This window comes from Phytophthora parasitica (genome assembly GCF_000247585.1).
Source record: "Phytophthora parasitica INRA-310 unplaced genomic scaffold supercont2.20, whole genome shotgun sequence".
Taxonomy (NCBI): Eukaryota; Oomycota; class Peronosporomycetes; order Peronosporales; family Peronosporaceae; genus Phytophthora; species Phytophthora nicotianae.
Genome location: NW_008649006.1, coordinates 337361 through 354703, shown reverse-complemented (window position 1 = coordinate 354703; position 17343 = coordinate 337361). Strand labels below are relative to the sequence as shown.

The 17343-nt window shown below is 49.3% G+C and overlaps 6 protein-coding genes across 6 annotated transcripts; 2 read left to right on the top strand and 4 right to left on the bottom strand.

Annotated features, from left to right (window-relative positions):
- Positions 1-1080: 1080 nt before the first annotated feature.
- Positions 1081-2412, bottom strand: PPTG_10046 (hypothetical protein). The gene has a single exon (XM_008905286.1). It carries the CDS (start codon positions 2359-2361, stop codon positions 1150-1152), a length of 1212 nt encoding a protein of 403 aa, XP_008903534.1. The 5' UTR covers positions 2362-2412; the 3' UTR covers positions 1081-1149.
- A 453-nt stretch (positions 2413-2865) lies between these two features.
- On the top strand, positions 2866-4050 carry PPTG_10045 (hypothetical protein). The gene is made up of 2 exons (XM_008905285.1): positions 2866-3020; positions 3092-4050. The coding sequence occupies exons 1-2, from the start codon at positions 2902-2904 to the stop codon at positions 3954-3956; spliced, it is 984 nt and encodes a 327-aa protein (XP_008903533.1). The 5' UTR covers positions 2866-2901; the 3' UTR covers positions 3957-4050.
- On the bottom strand, positions 4013-9454 carry PPTG_10044 (hypothetical protein). The gene is made up of 6 exons (XM_008905284.1): positions 9147-9454; positions 8101-9078; positions 7051-8047; positions 6802-6987; positions 6037-6723; positions 4013-5969 (listed from the first exon to the last, which is right to left on the bottom strand). Exons 1-6 carry the CDS (start codon positions 9440-9442, stop codon positions 4074-4076), a joined length of 5040 nt encoding a protein of 1679 aa, XP_008903532.1. The 5' UTR covers positions 9443-9454; the 3' UTR covers positions 4013-4073.
- Positions 9455-9896: 442 nt separating this feature from the next.
- On the top strand, positions 9897-12712 carry PPTG_10043 (hypothetical protein; the record flags this gene model as incomplete). Its single annotated transcript, XM_008905283.1, has 4 exons — positions 9897-10173; positions 10229-10852; positions 10917-11112; positions 11176-12712. The coding sequence occupies 4 exons, from the start codon at positions 9897-9899 to the stop codon at positions 12710-12712; spliced, it is 2634 nt and encodes an 877-aa protein (XP_008903531.1).
- Positions 12713-13053: 341 nt separating this feature from the next.
- Positions 13054-14880, bottom strand: PPTG_10042 (hypothetical protein; the record flags this gene model as incomplete). Its single annotated transcript, XM_008905282.1, has 1 exon — positions 13054-14880. The coding sequence occupies one exon, from the start codon at positions 14878-14880 to the stop codon at positions 13054-13056; it is 1827 nt and encodes a 608-aa protein (XP_008903530.1).
- A 400-nt stretch (positions 14881-15280) lies between these two features.
- On the bottom strand, positions 15281-16320 carry PPTG_22635 (hypothetical protein; the record flags this gene model as incomplete). Its single annotated transcript, XM_008905491.1, has 3 exons — positions 15281-15517; positions 15554-15713; positions 16292-16320. 3 exons carry the CDS (start codon positions 16318-16320, stop codon positions 15281-15283), a joined length of 426 nt encoding a protein of 141 aa, XP_008903739.1.
- Positions 16321-17343: the final 1023 nt, after the last annotated feature.

The window sequence follows — 17343 nt, the reverse complement described above, 5'->3', positions numbered from 1 at the left end:
GCTGATCAATCATTTACTAGTACCCAGTTTCCAAAAACACTTGAAAATGTTTGGGAAACAAGTACCCAGCCACTGCGTGCTCCTGTCAATACGGCGTAGGTTACAATGCACTGGAATGTCTGTCAATACGGCATAGGTTACGATGTACTGGAAGGTGGTTTGGTTGTGCTGTCGGGTCCTTGGCTTGCATAATTTACTAGCGGATATTCAATGGATTGAGTTTCGGCAGCGTCTGCGCGATTGACTTCTGTGAATTTCGGTGCCAGTAGCAGCAAACATGTCCGCTTGTGAGCAAAAGAATCGCAATTTCACTTTGCACGGCTCTTTCGACGCTCGGCTCAATATTTCATTTGCAATTTGCGACGCAAATAGGCGACATTGTCGTCAACAACTTGTTCACAACAAGTCTCTGCGGGAAAGATTGCAATGTGCCTCCTGTAGGGGCCCTTCCAGGGCAGGCACGTAACGTCGGCATCTAAATGCCATGCATAATGAACGATATTGACGTCGTCATGACGACCAGCGGCGCGGCAAGACAATGCACTAACTTCACTGATTAATTCATGTATTGTGAATATACTCACATGTAAAAAAAACTACGTACATGTATGAAAAGTCGTCCAAACTTGTACTGATTTTTTTGAAAGGAAGCACTTTAGTGCAGTAAGGGACAGTCCAACAAGGATTAATTCGGTGGGATGGCCATCCCAGTATACAGATACAGGTACCAGTACGTCACAGCGATAACCTGGCAAGCGAAATTGTCCTGAAAAAGTTGTCGCTTGTTAGCCAGGATAACTGTAGTCGGGCGATTCGAATTGTTGGATGTAGTATCCCGTATCTTTAACAGTTGCAAACAAAAGAGCTACGAGCGTATACTACACGAAGGTTGGTAGATACTGTCTGAAATGATAAGTGAATTGTGCATCAGTAAAGCGAAATGGTGCCACCCCGCTTCTTGTTGAGACGAAGGAAACAGGAACATGCGCCGAGAAGAAATCCAAAAGAGAAGTGCTTAAGTACCTACATGTACAAGTACGCGTTGGTAGCTGTTACCGCAAATAAAACGTGATAGGAAAATTACCACCATAAAAATATCAATTCTATGAATCTCTCGCATTATGAGGTCTATTGCAGCGCCTAATATCATCAAACACCCAGCTCGACTTCGCCCTTCGTCAACAGCTTCGACAGCGCCGTCTTCTTCGCACTCCGCTTGGCACGACGATCCTGTTTCAGCTTCTCACGGTTCGCGCGCATCGTCTCCTTGTCCACCTTCTTCTTCTTGCCACCACGTACTGGGCCAGATTCGTCGTCCGAGACCCCGTCAAACGCAGCTCCCATATCGATCTTCTCCGTCTTGATCTTCTTAACCGGACGCCGTACTTCCTCCTGCACTTCGTATTCCTCCTTTGCCAGCACCTGTACCTGTTGACGCTCCTGCTTCTGACTACTCGGCTGCACCTTGGCTTTCCACTCAAACTTCTTCGGTCCACTCTGCTGCTTCATCTGTTTCGGCTCAGACTTTGGCTTCTGCTGCGTCACTGGCTTCTGACTCGCCATAAAGTTGTTCACATGCGCCGCCAGCCCCGCAGCAGCAGGTTGTGGCTTCTTCTGCTTCACACTCTCCACCTCCTCTTCACTCTCCGTCTCTTCGGGTCGTTTCCGTTTCTTTCCTGCCTCGCTCTTCTCGTTTACAACTTCGAACGGCTGCTTCTTCACCCTCTCGTTCTTCTTTTCGTTCTTCTGCTCTCCATTCACCAGCAACTCGTGCGCGTACAGACACTTCTTGCCTCTATGACACCGTCCGTTCTGGAAACTGTAGCACACGCGCTTCTCCACTGGTTTCGCCTCACTCTTGACGTTCTCCTTCTTCTCATCATCTTCTCCTTCCTCCGTTTTCTGCGGGTGCGAGAATTTGCACTTATCTCCACGTTTACATTCTCCAGTTTGCACAAATTCGAAGCAGTTGCCGAACTCGCCGTCCTTAATATCGTGCGAGAACGGACAGTTATCGCCTTTGGTGCATTTGCCCTTGCGCAGCAGCCAGCACGGTCGCTGACTCGCGTCGGGCGCCTCCTTCTTCTGTGCCTGGAACTGGTCCTTGGGCACCAGCTGTCGCACGTTCAGTGTGCGGCCCTGGATCACCTTCTTGTTCATTCCTTTGATGGCAGCGCGCATGGCCGAACCAGCCGTGAACGTCACGAAGCCGAAGCCGCGCGACGAGTTGGAGGCTGCATCCAGCACCACTTTGGCCTCGGCCACGGCGCCGAACTCGCTGAAGAGCTCAGACAGCTGCGCGTCATCCAGCGTCTTGGGGATGCCCACCACGATGATCTTCTGGCTGTCGTTCGAGCGCATAGCTGCACGGAGCTTGTCGAAGACTGCGATGCAATTGCTGGTTGCGGCGCGATCTCTATTGATTGCCATACAAAATAAAACACTTTCTTAAATCTGAAAGCGCTTTCTTAAGATGGAAAACACTTTCTTGAGCCCTACAAATTCTAAGTATTGGTCAAACGGGGTTTCTACTTAAAAAAGCTCCTTTGTAAGTGTTAATTTGCGCTACCTTAGGTCGATCGCAAAGTAACGCGGGTCGATGTATGGGATTTTATAAAAGAAGCCTACTGAAACCAAGATGCGGGTTCCCGGAAAAAAATAGTCCAGAGAGATAAGCTTTTTGCGGTGTTGAAACAGCGAAACAAAATCGTTAAAACATTCTTACGATTTTTTTTTCCAATTTTGAATTTAGCCGAATACGAATATTCGCGAAATACATCTGTTTATGTGGTTCAGACATGGTGCGACCTTCGTGCGACCTCTGCAACCTTTACCGTACACGTGGCACTCCAGCCATTTTTATTCATTGTATTCAAAAATCGTCAGTAGATCGTTGACATCATGGGGCGGACAGTGCTGTACGCGTCGAGTCCGCGGGACTCGAGCATCCTCAACCTGCTCATCTGCATCGGCGGCATCTACACGTGCTACCTCAGCTATGGCATCTTCCAGGAGAAAATGTACGCAATCTACAGTTCCACCATCCAATACTCCTCAAACTTACACATGTGTGTCATCATTTTGTTGCCAGCTTCACGTACCGTTCTCCAAGTGGCGACAAGTTCACGTCTACACTCTTCATGCTCTTCGTACAGTGCGTCACCAACTCGCTGGTAGCCTACGCCGCCACGTTTGTGTGGAAACCGGAACGTGCGCGCATGCCGTTGGCCCCGTTCGCCACGACTGCGGCCGCCTACCTTGGCGCTATGTTGTGCAGTAACGAGGCTCTGAAACACGTGAGTTTCCCCACTCAAGCGCTCGGCAAGTCGTGCAAGATGATCCCCGTTATGCTCATGGGTGTACTCATTCGTCGCAAGAAGTACACGCTGCGTGACTACATTTGCGTGCTGGTCATCACTACAGGCATCGCAGTGTTTCAATTGGGCAAGGGCTCGGCCAAGCACGCCGAGCGTGAGAACAGTACATACGGTCTTCTGCTGCTCTTCGCTTCGCTCACACTGGACGGTATTTCGGGCCCCAAGCAGGAGGAGATCGCACACCAACTGCGTCCCTCAGTGCACCAGCAGATGCTCAACACCAACATTTGGGCCGTGGTGTACACTGGTATCGGCGCTTTAGTGACGGGTCAGGCACTCGAGGGCTTTTTCTTCTGCATCGAGAACCCAGCCATCCTCAACTCGGTCTTCTACTTCTCCGTGTGCAGCGCTTTGGGCCAGAACTTCATTTATTTCACCATCCAGCAGTTCTCGGCGCTCACGTGCACAACCATCACCACTACACGCAAGTTCTTCACGATTTTGTTCTCTGTGGTCTGGTACGGGCACGAGCTCACTCTCATGTCGTGGCTTGGAGTGGCTGTCGTGTTTATCGGTCTGGGATGGGAATTGTCCAGCAAGTACCAGAAGTACCAGAAGCAGAGTGCCAAGCTTACGTAAACTTTCACAAGCAATGTGTTAGGAACCATCATAAGAACCTCACAATGCACTTAGCTGCTTGGTTTTAAATACTCTTTATCTCTATGCTGTTATGCAACTCATATATCTGTCATATCGCTAGTGAGACTTCCGGTTATTCATTGACTGGGTTCGAGCACGAGCAGGAGTGGCAGAGCGTTGACTATTGGCGGTCGCTTGGAGGTTGGAGCTGCTGGAGTTGGGCGTCAAAGGCTTCGAATGGCGTCGTACAGTCCCCAAGTCCAGATGCATGAGGCCTGTGTCGGTGTTCATCATATCCAGCAGCAAATTCTTAAGGTCTTCACCGAGAACGCCGAGGTCGTACTCTCCGTCTTCATTGTCGAGCCACCTTGTAACCTCCTTACGTAGTGAGGCGAGGAGATTGGGATAGTGTTTAGCTGCCATCTTGCGGAAGCGCTCTTCTTCTAGGAGTCTGAGGGAGTTGCCAAATAGACGCTCCTTCTGACTGGCGCTGGTCTCAAACTCCGCGATCTTGGCCTTGAATTCGTTGATTTTGTTAAAGATCTTCATGATTTTCTGCAGAGATCGCAGTCGATTCTGTGTGCTTGTCACTGTGCGTTTAACTTCGTCCATGTCTGCAATTGAGTCGCGAAGTTTCTGCAATTGGAGCTCCCCGAACGACACGGAGTAGACCCAATGGAACGTCTTGAACGCAGGGTCGAGTCTGGACAGGAACGAGTCATTGCAGCTTGTCGGGACTGGCGGGGTCTCTTTCTCCTCATCCTTCAATGCATTCTCACAAGATGAAAGCACCGCGTACTTATCTAGAATAGCACGACGCGCCTCCTGTCCTTCGTCGTTTGAGCCCAAGAAGAAACTCACGCGTTGCTCCTCAGTGTCGATGTCAAAGGCTGCAAAGTCGTCGTTCATCGAGTAGAACAAACTGCGCAGCAAACGTTCCACAGGCTTACTTAGACTAACCAACATGTCTTTGCCAACAGCAAGAGTGTCCATAAAGCTCCCATTACGTTGCAGAACTTCCGGAATCGGAGGAAGCGAGAACGCGCAATGTTGTGTTGAAGCTTCATTCACGTCACCAACACTTACGTCCTGTGTCAACATCGTCGCTTCTTCTCGAGTTCTATGAAGAAACTCGATCGCGTTCGACCGTCCTGCTTGGATCTCTTCAAATCCTCTCAACACCTTAGCGAGAGTCTCCAGTCCTTTCTTACTGACATCAAGCTGGCCTCCTGTCTGAAGAATCCAAGCACAAAGCTCCCCAAACACGTCCGTTCCGTTGGCATCCACCTCAGCCTCCTCGGCTTCGCGTAACGTAGCGATCACAGACACGACATCGTCGTGAGATAACTGCGTGTTCCTAGCCACGGTCCTGACAGCTTCCAACGCCTGTTCCAGCTCTGCGATCCGCTTGGTCTTCTCTTTCAGCAACGCGTTAAGCACAAGTTCATCCCGCTGCACAGAGGAGCTGGAAATGCTGTCTCCATCGCCTAAACGATCCAAAACTTGGTCAAGCGTGTCTGCATCGTCCTTATTCTTCTGAAAACGTTTCCATACAACCAGTTCTGCATCCGATAAATGTTCATAGTCCGCGTTGAAGTGACCAACTTCGTCTCGAGAAACATGGTAGAAATCCTCAATTGATCTGACTTGGAGACCAGCTGCTAGCTCTCGAATTCCTTCGGAGACTCGAATACGAGCATTCATCCGTTGCCATAGATCACCCGACAGACGCTTCTGTAGCGTTAATAAATACTTCTCTTGCTCCAGCAGCGTTGATCCTGCTATGGATGGTAGTGACTGCATATCCACGCGGTCGACCACACGAAGGACGGATTCCATCCGACTGACAACACGGTAAGTGTCGTCGATACGAGCTTGAAGCTTCTCTCGCGCAGCTTCGAGTCCTTCGAGCTCTTCGGAACACTTTCGTACTAAGAGTTCGTTGATGTCCTGGAACTTGGTGGCCTGGTCTTCTTCGTTAAGGCCCAATTCTTTCCAAATCTCCTGGCATCTCTGAAAGCACAGAAACCCCCAGTTAAACGGATTAAAAACACAAGAAGACGGTAAGATAGGAACGTACGTTCATCAAGCGGAAGGATTCCTCCTTCATCTCCATGCTCTTCGCAGACGATTGGAAGCGTTCCAACTCTGCGCGCATTGCCGCCATTTGACCCTCCTGTTCCGCCAATTGACCGACAAGCATCCTTTCTCGCTCTTCCAGGGCTGCTACATTGCTGACTACCTCTGCTTTTTGAGGATGCTTATTTGACCCGATAGCGTCGTTAAAACTCGTCACCATCTGCATCGCGCACTGTACGTCCTTTGTGTACTTCTCTTCGAGCGTCTCCACCTTCTTGTCCATATCACTCTTCATCTTTGCAAGGTTTTGGTTCAGAGCTTCCTCGGCTTCTCGCTGCTTCCTCAACTCCTCTTCTTCATCACATGCCATGTACATTCTCCATTGCGAATAATTCTCCACGATAAGGCGTTTTATCACGTCCTTCGCCACATCTAGAGACTTGATCGAGTCCAATATCTCCATCATGGAGGCTCGTTGATCGCGCTTGGCACGCATCGCATCACGAAGCTGAGAGATGCTGTCCTCACAGTCTCTCAGATCTTGTTCATTCTTCTCCATGAACTCTTGCTCCGTCATCTCTCCACGCTTACACGCCATCAGCCCACTCGTGATGTTCCGGAACAACTGCGCTCGTTTACGTAGCTCCTTGTTCATCGATGCCTCAAGAGCTTCTTTGTCAAATGCGATCTACAATGTATCACGCATTCATCACTAGTTAGTCAATACGACAATTGTAAAACACCTGGAAGGAGGACAGCGACATACCTTAAGCTGATCCTGAATCATCGCTAGAATCTCACGTGCTTGCAACGAAGACAACTCTTCTTTCAAGAACAGAGGCGTCATCAACGATATTGCTGCGTCATCTTCGTCAATAAAGGCGGCCATCTCTTTCTCTTCATCCTTGAGGAACTCTGAAATATCGTCTAAATCGTAGCCGTCAAAGCGGACCTGCAAGAAAAGAGAAATCCATCAGCTGGGATGCTCGAAAAGGATACCACATGCTGACAATACCTTAATTTCGGTCCTGCGAGTCAACACGTTTAGTCCGTTTGTGGTTGCTTCTTCTGGAGTCTCCCTCATTCGCTCAATCTGGGTTTGTTTCAGCTTCCACTCATTCTGGCAACGCGTAATTTCCGCCTCCAATTCAGACATCAACGTCACTTTCTTGCGCTGCATGTCCTCCATCTCGATATCCATCAGCTCCAACTTCTCTACTGCTGCTTCCAAATTGCGTTCGACCGTTGTTATTCCACTTGAAACTTGGCTCGATGCACCTGACGACAGCCACGTTCGCATCCTCTCTATCATACTCGACAGTCCAGTGCGTAACAGCTCTTGCCGGTGATACCGCGTCTCCAAGTTGGCGATTTTGGCACTGACCGATTCTTTCTGGCGCCTTTCAACGTGTTGAATTTCTTGCATTTCGAACGCAGCATTCATGATCTCCAACGTGCGACACAGCTTGCTCAGTGGATATGGCCTCTCGAAGGCTCCGTCCGTATCAAGTCTTTGCTCCTCCATAATAGCCACCGATGAGCTGCTGTCACTGATAAAGTCCAAAGTATCATCTTGTGGCTGCATGTTATCGACTTTTTCTTCATTCGAACTCGCCAGCGATGCAGGGCGTCGGCATCCGCCATTCGGTACCAGTTCATGCAGATAAGTGGTAAGGCCACCCACCAGACGCCGCGTCTCGAACAAACGCTCGTCGCTCGAGGACTCCAAATCTGCTGACGCCGAGACCTGCTCGATGCTGTTCAGAAACGCTAACACCTTTGGGTTCGTCATGCATGTTTCCACTATATGATCCACGTCACCGTCTTCAGCCAAAATCGCCTTGACGAGTTCGCGACAGAGCAGCTGGTTGAAAGCCTTTAAGCTCACCAATTCGGCCGAGCGACTGTCAATGTTCTTTACGGCCTTGTTCTGGATGTTCTTAGCTCTGTTGGCGTATTGAAGCGTATTTAACGTCTCGTTCGCGTTCGAATCTGCTGGAGATACACACGCACTGTACACAGCGTCAGCGATAGCCATTACCCACTCTATCAGCCTTTTACTTACATGAAGAGTGTCCTGCTGTTACCGCCGAGTGCATCTTGCAGCAATCGAGTTAGCTTGGAAGACCTGTAGGGAACATGCCCATGTGAAGCTGCTCGACGCTTCTCATCGCCCAGTGCGTTGATGACATTGCCTAGAGCAAACAGACCCACGTTGATCTGAATACCCTCCTTCATCCGCTCACCTTCTGCGTGCGTCTTTTTCAACCGTTCACTGCCTGCTAGATCCACAAACGTAAGCTTTGACACAATCACTGCGTCGGATTCTGTAGACTCAAGACCCAAGTCTTCACCAGTCGACCCAACCGCAGTCTTGATCATGTGTTTCCTCACACTCTCCATATTCTGGTTGTTAGACACAGAAGAGCTCGTCCTGGACTCCTGCTCGGACACTCTCTGGACGATCTTGACAGTGTACACAGCGTGCGAGCGACTCGATCGCTCATTCATCTGAGTACTGGCCGTGATTCGCTGCATCGATCCTCTCCGCATCTGTTCCATGGCTTCCTGTCTATTAGACACTCGCACTTCTGTCAGTCCTTGCACCCACACACCGTTCTTCTTGTTCTCTCTCAACTGCAGTGGATCCGAGCGTCGATTTGATCCAGAATCCAGTAAATCGTGAATATCTTCTCCATAAATCTCGAGAAACGACACCGACAGCTGAAATTTGCTTCCCGAATCGTTGAGTTTTGCGAATAACTGATGGAGAAACCTGGGGATCAGGCCTTCGTCGCTGTCCACAGTGTCTACAGACTCCTCATCGCTGTCACCAGTTGACGGAGATCTGGCAAATAAATTATTGGACAGCAAAGACGTAGACGGCATGTGGTTCCCCATCGTGTGGGTCTTGCCGGACCCCGTCTGGCCGTATGCGATCACCGTGACGTTAAAACCCTGTAAAAACGACACCATCCACGGCTGCAGAGCCGCATCGTACAGCTCAGTTTGTGTGGCTGTCTGTGGGAAAACGTGGTCGAATCTGACAATGCAAAAACAAAATTTTAAGTAAAAAAAAACTGATAACCGATAAATAAAGTATTAACTTACGTAAATTTCCGCTCTCCCGTGGCTCCGTCGTGTAACTCGATGGCGTTCTCCTCCCCTCTGGACTTGCTCACACACGTGGAGGCGTTATGCGCCAGCTCGCGTGGCAGCATGGGCCGAATCCGCACAGCAACACGGACGCTGCCGTCTTTTCTGGGCTTCAGCTGCGACTCCAGCGGCTGCACGCGCGCACCCTCGGCGCTGCTGGAGGATCTGCGCTCATCTTCGTCCGAGTCGGTTGGTGTGGGGCGCTGGGACGCTGTGGTTGACGCCGGTGAAGGCTTCAGCGCGCGGCGCATGTTGTCCAGGCGTTAAGAGTGAATGTCGTAACAACGGATGAGCAGTTCAACTTCTTGTTTTCAGCCAATGATATGGCGGGAAATAATGTGATTGGTTGGTTTGAAAGATTGGGCTGATGGCGCGAAAGATTTTGCATGGCAGGGTAATGGATTCCGCTGTTGCCATGTAAATGATGCCCAGCACTCCCAGAGTCTGTGAAGGTTCGGGAGTGCAAAACTTCCAAGGATCTGTGAGGGATCCTTTGAAGTTTTGCAGGGTTTTTTTTTATTATTATTGAAGACACATGCGATGCATTCGCTTCGTTTTCAGAAATACTTCTGCGAGTATTAATACTAACGCTTAGCAATAAATAGCCAACGCACATGTCGATCCCGCTGCTCGTAATGAGCTCGTAATGTGTTCAGGATAGATCAGGCTACGAGACAACAGCTTAGTCGGCTGTTTCGCTTTATGATGGAGGAGCTCAAGATGCGGAATCTGTCAAGTGGCAAAAGCCCCGTTAAAAGTCCTAAGCGGCCTCCTCCGCCACCTTTATCTGCTCGCGTTAAAGTTGCAGTTCGAGTTCGCCCACCAGTAGCCAGTAATGGAAATGAAATACCCCAACTATGTGTATCAGAGTCAGAACCGGAGACTGGGGCCAATGCTGACAACGCGATCCAGTTCCAGCTTGACAAAACTCAAAAGTCGTTCAAATTCGACCACATTTTCTCGACCGAAGCTTCACAAGCTGGTAAGTTTAGTCACGGTCTCAGTAATCTCGATATCCTAACCAATTGCGTGGATAGATGTGTACATTGCGGCTCTGCATCCACTTCTAATGTCCTTACTGCACGGCTTCAACGTTACGGTGCTCGCATACGGTCAAACTGGGTCTGGTAAGACCTACACTATGGGAGGCGCAGAAACCTCGGCCGTAGAATGTGGCAATGACGATGGACTTATACTACGCTTCTTGCGTGATTTCTTTGCTGCGTTACGCAAGGAAGCGAGCATTAAAACGACGATCAAAATATCATTTCTGGAGATTTACTGCGACGAAATACGCGACTTGTTGGTTGAGCGAGCTCGAAGCAACTCGCAAAATGGTGGTCGACAAAACTCTGGTAAACTTACAATTCACGAAGACGACTACGATGTTTGGATCGAGGGGCTTCAGCAAATTAACGTGAAAAGTGTCAATGAAGCTCTAAATTTGTTGAAAGCAGGTCGTCAGCGGCAGACTGTTGGTGCGCACGCTCTTAACGACCAATCCAGCCGGTCACATGCAGTGTACACTCTCGAAGTTTCACGCACGTTTAACAACGAGATAAAACACTCCAAACTCACATTTGTGGATCTAGCGGGCAGCGAACGCGTCAAGAAGACACTACTAGAGGGTCACGGCATGAAGGAGGGCTCACACATCAACAGTAGGCTCTCAATTGATATGACTGGGATACTTGTGGCTTGTTTAACGTGACTTGATTGATTCAGTTGGTCTGTTAGCACTCGGGAACGTGATCAACGCGTTGGGTTCCAGAAATCGACCTTTGCAGCGTCTAAACAGCCCTGCCAATAGTCGAGGATCTGGTAGTGGCAACAGCACCCCTCGCCACATACCGTATCGGTCGTCGAAGCTTACACGACTGCTGCGTGACGCCCTCGGTGGCAACTCGGTGACACTTTTCATGTATGCAAAATTGAGAACCACTCCGTGGCTATACCTAACTGATTGTGTATCGTTCTTTCACAGTGCTTGCGTTTCACCAGAGCTCACGAATGGCAACGAAACGTTAAATACACTGCAGTATGCGAACCGAGCACGTTCGATTCAAAACAAAGCGCTGAAGAATGTGGAGGAGGCAGTCGCTGAAGATATAATTATTGATGCGGCGTCTGGTACGGAAAATGAGCGCTTAATTTATGCGTTGCAAGAGCAAGTTGCAGCGCTCAAATTGCAATTGGATCATGCTCTTGCAGCAGCAAAAGCAGCAGAAAGTTATGATTCTTCGCTCGCTAATTTTTCCCAACTCGATCACACCTCGTCGCCTCCTAACCCAGAAAACGGAGAAATACCAAAATTATGCAATCCCTCTATATGCAAGCGTCGGCTTCAGATCGTTCCATTAGAACTCGATTTACCCGCCTACACAGACGTAAGAGATACGAGCTGCAGCTTCCAGCGACGTCAGAAAGAATGCTTTTTCATCAATTCCAGCATTGTGAAAAATAAATGTACAAACCACGTTACTTCAGGAGAACAACAATCGCTGGTTCCAGCTGAGCTAGAACTCGTCACACACACCAAAGCGTCGATCGAACACAATGAAGATTTACGCGATTACAACGAGAATTCCGCGGCCCCGTTGCTTTCGGAACCTCAACTTATTACTGATGATGTCGACTCTATTCAAAGTGAAAATGTTGTTTCCCGTAGAGTGATGATCGACCGGGGCACGCAATATGAACCTTTACGTCGGCAACATGTTCGAAAGACTCCAATTGATTACGTTCTGCTGTCACCAAGCGAGATTTTTCGTGAAGTGCACAACCAGAAGGTACTGGAAGGTGCTCCTTCCCCGTGGCCACACCGTCGTCGTCTCGATGTTCAGCATAATGATTCTAGACATTGCTCAGCAAAATTCCCCGCGGATAACAACAACGACACTGCAAACTCCAAAAACCTATCGTGCTCTAAACCTCGAGACGTGCTCCATGACCTTCTTCGATATACTCGCCAGATCGTCGAGAACAGTCCAGATTTTGTGGATTTGGATAGTACACCAGAGGTAAATGACCCCGACAAAAAGGAGGGACAAAGTCCATTGTCTTTTGACACTTTCGTGGATCGCATGACAGCGCTGTACGATCAGCGAAGTCGTCAGCATCAATTCGTGCAAAGACTCCGGCAACGCTTTCGCCACCTCGCGAGCTTGTTGGATGTTGCAGATATCGACAACCAGATGACCGAGCTGTCCAAGTACACCCTGCAATATCAACAAGATTCACTGCAACAACTTCTTACAACATTTGAGCACCTTGCTGCAGAAAGACTCTGGATGCGTCTGCAAAATCGAGAAGTTGCAATTGAGAACTATGCCAGAGTCTGGAACGACATTTTGGCGGAGGTATTCTTGTCAGAGGATCAGTACGAGGCATGTAGACCGTGGCATTCTCAGCGCGAGGACCATGACTTTTTCCAGCACCGCATCTTGCCATTTGTTCTCAACGGTTGGATATCTGTCACTCCACGTGAACTTGAAAACGAGCAACTTTGGCTCGCTTTATGATACCAATAAAAATAAAACAGAAAGTGATGCTGTTAGGCAACAAAAATAATAAAAAGAAAGCAATTTAATTAATACCACACGAGAAAGCAAATTACAACAATCTTCCAGTAGTGTTAGCAGACAAGCGTTATACCACTTGCCACCAACCGGAGCAGTTAGTCACAGGAAGACCGAACTCTTATCTATTCTCTATCGAGTTCCACCCGTAACATTTCACTCCAGTTCCAAGTGCAAAATGCACCGAGCCGTTCAAACTCCAGCCATTCATTCTCGCATTCCTTCATACTTGCAGCTTCTATTGTGTCATATAGCCCCCATATTCGCTGGGGCAATTATTAAATTCAACCGAAAAAGCCGAAGCGATCGGGTGCGAACTTGCTCATGTCAAGTTGTGGTCGTTTCCCACTAATTTCATCAGCAAGTAGTGCCCCTGCACCAAACGACAGTGTCCATCCTTTTGAGCCATGCCCAGCATTCACGTACAAGTTTCGAACCTTTGTACGTCCGATAAGTGGCACATCGTCTGCTGTCACTGGACGCCAACAAGTGTGCGGCTGCATCTTCGCCACATCCAGATACCCGTCCGGGAACATGAGTTTGGCCTGTGCCAACAGCCAGTCGTACCGCTTTTTCTGGTCACGTGGTGACATTTCGCCCGTCTTCTTTTGACTCACGAAATCCACGCCGCCCGAAATACGCAACATTGACTTGCCCAAAGGTGCAACCAGTACATGTCCACCAGCGTAAATATTGTGGATCGGTGCTCGGAAACCTTCCGCCACTGGAACGGAAAGGACATACCCTTTCACCGGATAGATGGCCAGTTTCACGCCTGCTCGCTTTGCCACTGGTGCAGTTGAGTTGCCAAGTGCCAAAACGAACTCGTCTCCTTCAATAAGCGATCCTCTCCTTGTCTGCAACGCAATGACTGACGTTTTGTCTGTCAAAATGTGTTGCACTTCAGTGTTAAACCGAAACATGACACCTTGCCGCATGCAAAGACGGTAAAGGGATTGGCACATTTTGTGCACGTCTCCACTGGTTCCAAATGCCGACAAAATCGCCCCGGGTTGGTACATCTCGGACCGCAACGCAGGCTCCAAATTTCGAGCTTGTGTCTTGCTGAGCGGCTGCAAGTCCATACCCAATTCCGACAAATGGGCACTTCGGTCGCTCTCCAACGTGACTTCCAGTTCGCTGTGATCCCTGAAAATCTCAATTGTGCCTTGTGCCGTTTGGTCCATGACAACTTCTCCCTTTTTGGTGTTTGCCTGCAACTCCCGAAGTTTCAACATGCTGTAGAATCCGAGTTCGCGGATCGTGCGACTGTGCTCATTGGAGCGACCCTTTTTCGAGTTGTGCCAGAATTGCAGTCCCCATTTCCAGAATTTGGTGTCTCGCAGCGCGGACATCTCGATTTTCATGGGTTTTTCCCTCAGTGGCCACTTGCCACGTGAAGAACGCACAGCAACTGTGACGTCTGTGGACGAACTGGATGCAGCCGCTGCGGCTGGCCCTCCATTGACAGTCACGCTGTTGCCATCTGCTGATGTTGTGGTAGTCGCAGCGGGTGGCGCTCGACTAGCGCTGTGACTTCGCCCTGAGCTGATCCCTTTGCGCAGATTTGCCACATCCGACCAACTCGCGTATAGGGCTGGGTCCAGGAAGGCGCCGTTGCAAAAACTCACTTGCGTTCCCACGCCTCTTTCCTTTTCCACGCACAACACTTCGTGGCCCTGTTTTGCTAGATAATAACACGTCGTCAGCCCGATGATGCCAGCGCCACACACGATGACGCGTTTGGTCTGGCGGCGCTGGTTGATGCCCGGGATCGGCTCCATCTTCATGTTCTCGGGCAGCAGCGGGATACGCATGGGCGGCGGCCGCATGTGGTCGATCGGAGGCAGTCGCTCGCCTTCTAGTGAGGTCACAGGTGGTAAATTACGGTGCGTCACGCTAACTAAATGGTCTCGAAGATGAGGTGGCAATTCCAAGGCGGAGCCAATGGCCTCGCCTACTGACGACGCATCTGAGTATCCGGACGAGCTAATAGACGCTAGTCGGTCTCGTCGAAATCCTTTGCTCTCCCCCAGTGGCCGCCGACTAGCGGCAGTCTCCATGTCCATGACGGGGTGCAACTCGTCCTCCATGGCGCTGTTCGAGCCCATTCGCGCTCAATTTCTCTCGCTCGCTTATGGCAGATGGCAAATGTAGTTGCCACTTCGGATAGACCTGTCACCAACTCCTGCTCGCTTCCCTGCAGGTTGCCTCGCTCACTCGAGGCCTGTTGCGCGCCTTCCCTGCCGCTTTAGACACACACGAACTTCTTGCTTCTCGTGCTGGGATTCAGTTGTGAAGGGAGGTTGTTGGCGGCCGCAATGGAGCCCCTTTTCTCCCTCGAATATTCGAAAAAGAAGGATCGCAGCACGGTATCGACCAATCATCGGTTTTTCACTTACCGCTGACCACTCACAGAGCGCCATTTCAGTTTATTATCAAGTGCAGAAATCAGACATCCACGACACCACAAGCAATTGTCAATGCAGCTTTAGTGCGCCAGTTCGGAGCTCACACACGACGACACGACTGTAGGAGCGGCACCGGCAAGATTCTGGCCGCCGGCACCAAGTGGCAGTACCAGCCGAGGCTATCGGCACCGATAGTTGCCTTTTTGCCCGAAGAAGGCAGTGTATCCGACCGCCACGTGCTTGAAGAGGCGACGATGGCTCGACCCTTGAGACACCTCGGATCGTGTGTATCCTGGCGGGAGGCGATGATGCCATCGATGATCGACATCTTACAGCACTGTACCAACCCCCGAGGCTCCAGCGTTTAACACACCGGCAGTGCCGGCACCGCGACTCGGCGATCCGCTGCTCCGGTCTTGCTCCAAGCGCGCACTGCTCTGGCACCGGCCCCCTCAAAAACTACACTTGCGAACGACTTGAGTGGGACCAGAGCACTGCTCACGGGGACAGTCTCGACAGTGCCAGCGCGCTGACTGGAAAAGCTTCAAGCATTATGTACGCTTGTGCTGGACTCTCTGGAAGCGACGAGCTCCGTTGCTAATGAAAAAAATTCGCGTTGATGCATCGTCACGGTCGCGTCCACTCGATTTTGCTGCTTGGATGCGGTGCAGTGTACTTCAAGTATTGACATGTGAACCAATCTTTTTATAAGTGCCCTACAAGTGATCTCCACATCAAGAGCCATCAGTTTTCCCCAGAAACGCTCATTACAGAATAAACACCTTCCGTAGCAAAGGTTTGTTCGGCTATGATAATTTTCATGCCAGGATTCTGTTTGAATCTAAGTTCCATTAGAAAAGCTTTCTGCAGCGTCGAATCATTTTATCTTATTTATTAAAATGTACTTAAATGAGCGTATTATGGATTTAGTGAAAGTCAGAGTCAGTCTCGATGATACTTGAAGTCTGTCTGTACACGTCTTTTAAGGTCGGAACTATTTTTTTTTCGTTGTGACGTCAATACAGATATCTAGGAGTTTGAAAAGCCAAGGAAATCGTGACAAGTGGCAAATACACTGTGCAAGGTACCGGGCCGGTACATTTTCGCCGACCGAAGTTTGTTACTTGTAGACAACTCCATGACATGCTAGTGACAACTTCACGTAACTGCAGCTACAAGCACTCGATAGATGGAACGGCGTGCTGGACAAGGACTGTCGGCAAAGACACTGAGACAGTTCAAAACTCGCCTCTGCAGGGATTTCTGTACAAGTTGACAAACTGGCGACCCATTCTACAGCAACACTACCGAATTCAAGCGCACAAAACCAGATTACTCTCTAGAAAACTAATCTCCAGCGTCTATCAGTGGTAATTACCTGGAAATTACCGGATTTCAAGGGCACCGATATGTACTCACTGGACAAATTCCAGGGTTTTTTTTTCTTTTGAGATGCTAAACAATTGGCATACAAACTTGCAGTAATTCAGGTTAGATGGCGTCGATCATCAGAAAAAATATCGGATGGTCTTCCGGTGATCAAACTTGAGAGGTAGTCAAGCGTTGACTTCTTTTTTTTTTTAGCAGAGTTGACTTTACTTAAAGCTGATCTTGGAATTATGTCAGGTGCTATGGAGAAGGTGGAGAAAAGAGGCTAGCCAACATGGCATCTTTCTTTGGCTACCTAAATCGCCTTGATAAATGGTAGCAATGCGTTAAGTATCCTCCAACACAACCTACTACAAGCACACGTACACGCGGAAGCATCCACTCTGTATTTCAATCTTCGTTGAACTGAGTCCGCATTAGCTACTGTAGGCCACCCAACATTATATTATGGTCGGAAGTCCAGCACTAAAACTACATTCACCTCACTAATGCCGTGCGTTGCCCGAAAAGCTCTGGATATTTTTTGCGTTAAAATAAAAAAATGATAAAAAAACATTAATAATGTGCTTTCTAAAAACTAGTTTTATAAAAAAAAATTAGTCTACTAGAGGAGTCTAGCTAGGTGCTTGTTATGAGGCAGAAGCTTATATCCTTAATACCGGCATCCGTTTAAAGCGAAATGCCCCCAACAAGCAGGAAAACTATAATATACTTGTTATCTCCGCTCTATGTGCATTGCAGTACGGTCACGAAGGGAATGAGAGACCAGAGTGG